Below are 9,387 nucleotides of genomic sequence, written 5' to 3'. Positions count from 1 at the left end.
ACAGAAGGAAAAGGCAGGGAGGGCACTGCTCATTCTGTACCAAACGTCACCCCATCAGAACACTGTCAAGGACCTACAGAACACAGGAATGACGCCTACACACTTTTGAAAGATAATAGACCATGAGGCTAAAAAACCCAGAGAACCAAAAGAGTGGGCAGAGGCCGTGGTGGGTGCTGAGGGCCTGCGGAAGGTGAAGCTGGCCCAGAAGGTGGCCCCCAGCACCAGTGTTCTTCAGGCAAAACCCTAAGAGTGTCTGTAGCAGACTGAGCCAAGATGGTGCCGCCCCACCCCCAGAAGGGAGCGAGGCAGAGCTCAGAGCCTTGCACAGTGTTTGGGGATTAGAAAACAATAAAAAAAGCCCACATCTTTAAAGTTATAATTTATAGAATATTTCGTACAAAATCAGTCCTTCAAAAGGGACCTCTGCCAGTCTCAGAAGAAGTCTGCAGCCCTGGGCCTCCTCTTTGGTGTGGCAGCCAGTGGCATCTTGGTGACCAGAGGGGTGATGGTAGGTGAGCTGGTTGGGGTCTTCAACACTCCATGGATGGGTCTTTGCTCAGGGTCAAAGGCTACCCGGGCAGGGCCAGTGGGGCTGACCAGGATGCTCTTGTCTGTCTTCTTAAATTCTGCACCAGAGGAAAGTAAGGTCCGGTTAACTGAGGTCTATCCCTGACCAATGCCTTGAGTTCCATGGCTCCCTCCCCACTCCTGGGGATATGAAGGCAGTGTGGCTGCTTTCCCACCAGGGATGAAGGGATGTCTAGATTGAGGTCTAGGTCGTCCTGGAATGACCATGGGTGACTGTCCTGGAAGACGTGCAGCTGCGGTGCTGGACCCGTCCTCTACCAGGAGGGTCCGCCCGTGCTTCTGGTTGCACGTAACAGGCTGATTAACCAAGGCAGGCTGGCCCTTCAGTCCTGCACACACCCTCTGTTCTCTCAGTGTGCACACAGGCAGGCAGGCAGGCAGGCACACTTATTTTTGGCTCCCAAGAGACAGGTCTTTATAACTCAATATGAATTTTATCTCCAATTAACCACTAAAAAGCTGCAAATGCAGCTGTGGCTCCAGTGGTAGACCACTAGCTTTGAGCCAAACACTCAGGAAGAGCGCCTAGGCCCTGAGTTTAAGCCAAGGACTGGCAAAAACAAAGAGCACTAAAACCTTCAAATATTGCACGACTATAAAAGCAGTAAAGCAGGATGGCCTCTCAGGAAGCCCACAGTCCTGAACTTAGCAGGAGCAATTGGGCTCTGGTGGGCTGTGTTGATGAGTTAGGGAGGTGCTCAGGGAAATGGCTTCTGCCCTAGAAGGTGACCTCGGGAGTCCCAAGAAACCGAAACCTGGCCTTGGTCCTTGACATCCTGCGGTGAGGGTGGCAGATTGCTGGGCGGCCGTAAGCCAGCCAAGGCTGTGTGGACATTTCCCTAGAAGCACACAGACTCACTCACCTGTTGTCATGTTTCTGTTCAGTCCGAAGGTGACTTTCTTGGAGCTGGTGGGTGTTTTGCTCAGCTGCAGAAGGAAGGTAGCAATAGCAGTTTATGGTAAGCAGGTGTGGGGCTTGCTTGTCTGGGGATCTTTCCAGAGCTCTCGCCCAGATGGGGTCCCTGGTCTTTGTTTATTAATCTGGACACATAGGTATATGCTGGCCAAGGAGACGTGTACCATGGCCTAAGTTAAATCCCTTGACCCTGGGTCTCCACTAGGACCTGACAGCAGATTTCTCTGGCCTATGGGTACCTTGATGGCCATAGGGCTGCATTCCAAGAAGTAAAACAAGATGGAGGAGGAAGCCTGGACACCCCCACCCCCATCCCATTCACCACTAAGAAACCGCAAGGCCAGATAACTCATTTTCTCCAGAATTTATTATTTTTTTTTGGCGGGGGACCAGTTCTGGGGATTGAACTCAGGGCCTGGGCAATGTCTCTGAGCTTCTTTTTTTGCTCAAGGCTAGCATGCTACCACTTGAGTCATAGTGCCGCTTCCTGCCTTTTCTGTTTATGTGGTACTGACGAATCAAACCCAGGGCTTTATGCATGCTAGGCAAGCACTCTATCACATGGCCACCTTCCCAGGCCCACAATTTATACATTTTAACCTGGAGAACACTAGATACACTGATTAGATATCCTACAACAAACCATTTCCAACAGCCCCTCAAAGTCAAGTTATATTCTTGCCACTTGGAAGGGTCCCCAAATGGGTTCCTTGTGCACTATGAAAGCACTGGCTGAGAGGTTATGAACATGCCTGTGTGAGAATCAACCCGACTTCTACTTCTTCCACTTCACGTCAATACCACACAGACTCCTGGGAGGAGGCTGGCTTTACAAGCCCAGGTCACAGCCAGGGATGCAGCTTCTGTGCAGTCGGAGGAACCCTCCCCAGGGACAGAGGGAGGGGTGCAGGCCTGCAGAGGCACCGCCTTACCCCAGGGAGGGTGCGCTGTGGCGTGCATTCCTGGACAGCAGGACTTGGGGACCAAGTGGCAGAGCTGTTCTTCATTTTTCTGAAGAACAGGGGCTTTGGTAAGCAGGAGACCTCGAACTTCACAAAGTCATTCTCTGTCCTCAGCGGCTTCTTCTTCAAATGATCCAAAGCCCTGCTGCTTCCCTGCGGGTGCGAGAGAAGTTGAGGGAGAGGGAAAATTTCCTCCGCGGCCCTGTCAAGCTCACAAAGGCAGGCAGAGACTCACGATGGTGACAGGGAAGCCACTGGAGGCAGACCACTCCCTTGCCCAAGCCCAGTCTGTGCTTTTTGTGCTAGGCCAGCACCAAGACCCTGTCTGCTCAGCACAAAACACTCCAGGCTTCCGGTCCGGGGAGACTTCACCTCAGGGCACTCCACCCAACAGTAGTGACACCCTCTCCCGTATGTACCTCCAGCTTCACAGACAGGCCCCATGGCCTCAATAACTCCGCTTTTCTTTTTTAACTGGTTGGTCATGGGGCTTGAACTCTGTGCCTGGGCCCTGTCCTGAGCTCTTCAGCTCAAGGGGAATGCTCTACCACTTGCGCCACAGCACCACTTCTGGTTTTCTAAGAGGCTCATGGCCTTCCATGCTCGGGCTGGCTTTGAACCAAAATCCTCAGATCTCAGCCTCTTGAGTAGCTAAGATTACAGGTGTGAGCCACTGGTACCGACTTAACTCTGCTTTTCTAAGTCCACCAGTTAGACAGTCTGTGATCAGATGTCTCGAGGCTCACAAACCCTGCATGCCACCACAAGGGCTGTAGCACCTTACAAGCAGCAATCTCTTGGTGTATGCATGCTCTGCAACCAGTAGAGCAACGCCTGTTCTGGGTTTTCAGGGCATCTTGAAAACCAACACAGGGAGCACTACACATACGGTTTCAGCAGCACCTTGCATTCTTGCTTATGGCTGCTGTCTTCCCGAAGCATGTCTGAGAATGACTAGTCCCCGTGTTTCCCACCTCGGCTGGCACAAATGCTCACGTGTCACTCACTGTGAGGAAACGCCTCTGTGGGCCCTGGGAATGAAATAGTAACAAGAAGAGTATACTAAGGAAGGAAGCACCTTAGCTCTTCTTCAGTGTGAGCAAGGGCGTGGCAGTACTAGCTAGGAACAGGTCCAAGGCTAGAAATCACCCCCGTCAGCTCAGTGCCAGTCTTGCTGAGATTTTTCTGTTTTTTTTTTTTTTTTGGGTCCGGTCATGGGGCCTGAACTCAGGGCCTGGGCGCTGTCCCTCAGCTCAAGGCTAGCACTCTACCACTTGAGCCACAGCACCACTTCTGGCTTTTTTCTTTTTGCTAATGTGGTGCTGAGGAATTGAACCCAGGGCCTCATGCATGCAAGGCAAGTGCTCTACCACTGAGCCACCTTCCCAGCCCCTTGCTGAGATTTTTCTGACCACAGACTCACTCACAGCGATGAAATGGCCTCAGTGTCATGGCACCACAATGCAGGAGATGTGAGCCTCCTGCTAAGGGTGGGCACACACTTTTTCTGTAAAGGGTCAGAGTAAATACTTCTGGCTTTGTAGGCCACATGGTCTGTCATACCAACAGCTTTGTCACTAGGGAGTGAGCATGGCTAGACTGTACCAGTGCCGACCTGGGAAAAAGGCAGAGCAGAAGTCTGGTTTTTCCTTTATACCTGGGTCTAAACACCTAGAAGAAATGAAGTTATTATTATTATTATTATTTTTTTGGTACTTAGTCCTGGGACTTGAATTCAGGGCTTGGGTTCTAACCCTGAGCTCTTATTGCTCAAGGCTAGTGCTCTACCCACTTTGAGCCATAGTACCATTTCCAAGTTATCTGGTGGTTAACTAGAGGTAAGAATCTCATGAACTTTCCTGCCCGGGCTGGCTTTGAACTGTGATCCTCAGATCTCAGCTTCCTGAGTAGCTGGGATTACAGGCGTGAGCCGCTGCGCCTGGGTCAAAAGTGAAGTTCTTTAGTTAAAAATATGTGTTTGTGAGCCAGGTGCCAGTGGCTCACGCCTGTAATCCTAGCTACTCAGGAGGCTGAGGATCTGAGGATCTCGGTTCAAAGCCAGCCCAGGCAGGAAAGTCTATGAGACTCTTATCTCCAATAAACCAGCAGAAAACCAGAAGTGGTGCTGTGGCTCAAGTGGTAGAGCTCTAGCCTTGAGCAGAAGAGCTCAGGCACCGTGCCCAGGCCCAGGCCGACAAAAAAAAAAAGTGTTTGCACCTGGTGCAAGCTCCAATTCTGGACACACACACAAAAGTTTTGGCTCAATTAATATACATTAAAATATAAACTTAACTATAATATAAATAATAAAAATAAAAACAAAACAAAACAAAAAAGCCAGGTGCTGGTGGATCACGCCTGTAATCCTAATCAAGAAGCTGAGATCTCAGGATCATGGTTCAAAGCCAGCCCGGACAGTAAAGTGCTTGAGACTCTTATCTCCAATAAACTACTCAGAAAATGCCAGAAGTGGCACTGTGAGTCAAGTGGTAGAGCACTAGCCTTGAGCACAAAGAGGCTCAGGGACAATGTCCAGACCTGAGTTCAAGCACCAGGACTGGGAGGAAAAAAAAAAGTAGAAGAGGGACTACATCCAGTGCTGAATGGAGAGGGTAAATGAACCCAGGGCAAAATGGCTGAAGGCTGCATGTATGAAAATAGAATAAAACAGTCTGAAACTTTTAAGAAGCAAGGAGGAAGAGCTAAGGGAGAGTGACAGAACAGGATACATTGTATGCATACAGGGAAATGTTACCAAAAACCTCTGTACAACCTGTTTGCTAGTAAAAAAAAACAACTACTTACCTACCTATAAACAGAAAATAACAATGTAGTGCATGCCTATAAATTCTAGGTTTCTTGTCAAAGAGCCAGAGGGGCTGAGTGGATGCAGAGAGGTAAGTGTCTGATGGTGAGATCCATGTCTGCCTGTGCACTCCTGGGTGTGGGCCCTGCCTAGGATCACTTTGCAGTTTTAGGCCAACCCTTTTTGGATCCCAAGTACAGTGGGGGAAAAGTAGAAGATCCAAAGTACTCATAGTGGTCTCTGAAACAGGCATTTCAGAAACAGCCATTTTCCTGTTGGTGGAGGAGGGATAGACCAGTGTGTCCTAGTTCTCACTTAGACCTGCTCAGTAGTCAGTGGACCCCAGGCACCCCTGCCCAGGCCGCCCCACCTTACCAGAGCTTGGATCTTCTTGACTTTGGACTCCATCACTCCATTGTGCTCTAAGAAAGTTGACATCTCTTTTATTTTCTTCCTTTTTTTCAGCATGGCTGTTTTCTGACTGGACAGGCTGTGGAGGATGAGGCTGCTGCATTCTGCCTTTTTCTTCTGTGGCCCCTTGAACTGAGGTGGGGGGACCTGGCCATCTTCTCCCTGCCCTGGGCTGGCCTTCTGCATGGAAGGCCAGGACACATTGGGCAGGCCTGTGCCGTTGACAGGGAGTGCTCCAAGTTTACGCTTCCTTTTCAGAACCTGGGTGCCATTTTTCAGGGCGCCTTGGGCAGCAGGACTCTGAAGCTTACAGCTTGGGCCACCCTCAGAGCTCGGAGATGTGCCCTCCACAGGTGAGGCAGTGGGTTCGCAGGCCTCTCTGTGAAGAGCCCGCAGGCTCTTCTTCTTTGGTCGCTTCCTCTTACTGTGCGTGGGGGTGGTGTGGAGAGGCTCTGAACCACTCTCATCCTGGGTGAGGGATGCAGCCTCTGCTCCAGGCTCATCCTCGCAGGCCTGCAGAGTTTGCTTCTTGGGGGCCTCAGCCAGGCTGTCCATGCTCAGTGCTAGAGGAGCAGCAGCAACCGTGAGGCCTTTTGTCTCCGGCTGGAAATGGTTCTTTTTCTTCTTTTTTCTTCTTCTCTTCTGAGTGCTGCCTTCATTGTCCTCTTCCTGGCTTTCTATAAAGACACGCAGACCAATTAGCACCCCCAGGGCCGGGGGACAGCCTTGCTGGCAGCCTAGGTGCTGTGAATTTCCTTCTCTGTTGAGGCAAGCGCACTACCACAAACCATATGTGAGGCTCACTTTCTCAGACCTTTCTGATGCTCTTGGTGCCAGCTTTGTGAGCTGGTTGTTTCCCCCTTCCACCTGTGCTGGAAACTATCCTCAAGTCCTTCTCAGTAGAAGCAGGACTGAAGCAGTCACATTATTAGTAGGTTTTTTTGTGTGTGTGCTGGTCCTGGGGCTTGAACTTAGGGCCTGAGCTTTTGTGCAAGGAAGTGGAACTATAGGTCCACTTTTTAGTTATTAGTTGAAAACAAGAGTCTCATGGACTTTCCTACCTGGGCTGGCTTTGAGCTACAATCCTCAGCCTCCTGAGTAGCTAGGATTAGAGGTATGAGCCACTGGTGTCCAGTTCAGGTTTCTAATAATTTTGAGGGCCAGAAGGTAACGCTATTATAGATCATGAACTGTGGACATGGCTCAAGTGGGAAAGTGTTTGCTTAGCAAGCACACGGTCCTGCATTCAATACTTCATATGTGGAGGTAAAAAGAAGGCACAAATCCAGAGCCCCTGATCCAAAGGTAGGATGTAACCTAGTGGTAGAGCTCAAACTTAGCACGTACAGGTTCCTGGGCTCCATCTCCTTCATCCAATATACAAAGTCAGATAGGAAAAAAAGGAGAAGGTAACAGGGATGAACACATGAATAATGTACATATGAAAGTAGTATACTGAAACCCACTACAAGCTGTAAAAAAAAAAATAGGGAGGTTCACAGAAGGGGAAAACAAGAGATGAAGTTTTGTTTTTGTTGGTCATGGGGCCTGGGCACTGTTCCTGAGCTCTGTTTTTCTCAAGAATATCACTTTACCACTTTAAGCCACAGCCCTACTTCTGTTTTTTTTTTTTGTTTCTTTTTTGGTTGTGGAGCTTGAACTCTGGGCCTGGGAGCTGTCCTTCAGCTCTTCAGCTCAAGGCTAGCACTCTACCACCTGAGCCACAGTGCCAATTCTGGCCTTCTCTGCATATGTGGTGCTGCGGAATTGAACCCAGGGCCTCATGCATGCAAGGCAAGCACTCTACCACTGAGCCACCTTCCCAGCCCTACTTCTGGTTTTCTGGTGGTTAATCAGAGATAAGACTCTCACAGACTTTTCTGCCTGGGTTGGCTTAGAACAGTGATCCTCAATCTCAACCTCCTAAGTATCTAGGATTACAGGCGTGAGCAATCAAAGCCTGGCTGAAGAGGAAATTTTGACATACAGTGCAGTACACATGAAAACACACCAAGAACCACGTGGTGTCTCACACTAGCTATTCAGCAAGTTGAAATATCAATGACAGCCAGGAAGACAAATCTGAGGGGCTCCTATTTCCTATTAGCCAGCAAAAAGCAGGAACTGGAGGCATGCCTCAAATGGTAGAGCACCAGCCTTGAATGAAAAAACCAAGTGAAAGAGGCCTTGAGTTCAATCCCAGTATAACCTTCCTCCCAAAGAATAACAAGCCTTAACAAACTTTAATGAAAGAAAGGTGTTACTCAATAAGGGGCTAAGGGGTGGGGAAGAGAAACAGGTTATGTTGAGCATGGGTACCAGTGGGAGGCAGCTGGGCTGAGGAAGGTAAATGAAGATGAACAGAGGAAATCTGTTTAGAGAATTGGAGGGGCTGGGAAGGTGGCTCAGTAGTAGAGCGCTTGCCTTGCATGCCTGAGGCCCTGGATTCAATTCCTCAGCACCACATAAGCAAAAAGAAAAAGCCGGAAGAGGCGCTGTGGCTCAAGTGGTAGAGCGCTGGCCTTGAGCTGAAGAGCTGAGGGACAGCGCCCAGGCCCAGAGTTCAGGCCCCACAACTGTACCCCCCCCAAAAAAAGAGAGAGAATTGGAATGCCATTCTCTGACTCTCAGAAAGCTGGGAGTGGCCGGAGAAAGAGCAATGGTTCCCAGCATTAAGAGACCCAAGATTCTACCCTAAATGTGAGTTCATCAGAGCCCAAACTTCCCTGGACCTTGGAGTTCAAAGTTTATGCAAATTGTAGTTGTTTGCTGCTTGCCTCAACTTTCTGAGATAAGGAAGTCATTCATCCTAGGATTGTTTCACATGCTGGTATCTGTAACTTCAAAGAGATTGCTACCTGTCCCAAAATCAATAAAGTTCCTGTTAAGGGGACCTTGGGGCTTCTGTGGCTGGTGAGAGGTACAGGCCCCCTGATGCCCCAAACCAGTTTCATGGTCTGGTTTCCATCACTGCCTTGCTACTGGTTGCGGCAGGTCAAGGTGCTTGCGGTGGCTTCCTACAGTTCACATGTATGAGACTAGAATAATGAACCTGTTGAAAATTTTTATTTATTTATTTATTTTTTCTTTGTTGTGGGGCTTGAACTCTGGGCCTGGTGCTGTCCCTCAGCTCTTCAGCTCAAGACTAGTGCTCTACCACTTGAGCCACACTCCACTTCTGGCTTTTTCTGCTTATGTGGTGCTGAGGCATCGAACCCAAGGCCTCATGCATGCGAGACAAGCGCTCTACCACTGAGCCACCTTCCCAGCCCCTTGAAATTGTTTTATGAAGGGAGAAGGGCAAGTAAAAGAGCAAACATGATTGGAATTAATTCTATACATGAACAGAAATGTTACAATGAAATCCCTCCTGGTCTAATATATGTTAATACAACCAAAAACACAAAACAATGAGGAAGGAGAGAGGAGGAATATGAAAAGGTTAATAGGAGGGTAAATCTGATCAAAGCATATTATATACATGTATAAGAAATCACGACAAGCCGGGCACTGGTGGCTCATGCCTGTAATCCTAGCTACTCAGGAGGCTGAGATCTGAGGATCGCGGTTTAAAGCCAGCCCGGGCAGGAAAGACCGTGAGACTCCTATCTCCAATAAACCATCAGAAAACCGGAAGTGGCGCTGTAGCTCAAGTGGTAGAGCGCTCGCCTTGAGCTGAAGAGCTGAGGGACAGTGCCCAG

General features: G+C 49.3%; 1 protein-coding gene across 2 annotated transcripts in view; it reads right to left on the bottom strand.

Annotated features, from left to right (window-relative positions):
* Positions 1 to 367: 367 nt before the first annotated feature.
* Positions 368 to 9,387, bottom strand: part of Rrp1b (ribosomal RNA processing 1B) — a 23,796-nt gene continuing 14,776 nt past the window's right edge. For both annotated transcript variants that reach the window (XM_013027402.1, XM_013027403.1), the window contains exons 12-15: positions 5,651 to 6,363; positions 2,440 to 2,622; positions 1,455 to 1,518; positions 368 to 629 (exon numbers count right to left, since the gene is read on the bottom strand). In XM_013027402.1, coding sequence (XP_012882856.1) covers positions 436 to 629; positions 1,455 to 1,518; positions 2,440 to 2,622; positions 5,651 to 6,363 — 1,154 coding nt within the window. In that variant the 3' untranslated portion in view covers positions 368 to 435. The remainder of the gene's footprint in view (positions 630 to 1,454; positions 1,519 to 2,439; positions 2,623 to 5,650; positions 6,364 to 9,387) is intronic.

The sequence above is a fragment of the Dipodomys ordii genome, unplaced genomic scaffold (assembly GCF_000151885.1).
Source record: "Dipodomys ordii isolate 6190 unplaced genomic scaffold, Dord_2.0 Scaffold103, whole genome shotgun sequence".
NCBI classification, from domain to species: Eukaryota; Metazoa; Chordata; class Mammalia; order Rodentia; family Heteromyidae; genus Dipodomys; species Dipodomys ordii.
Note: the sequence above shows the minus strand (reverse complement) of the source record. Positions and strands in the feature narration are given on the sequence as shown.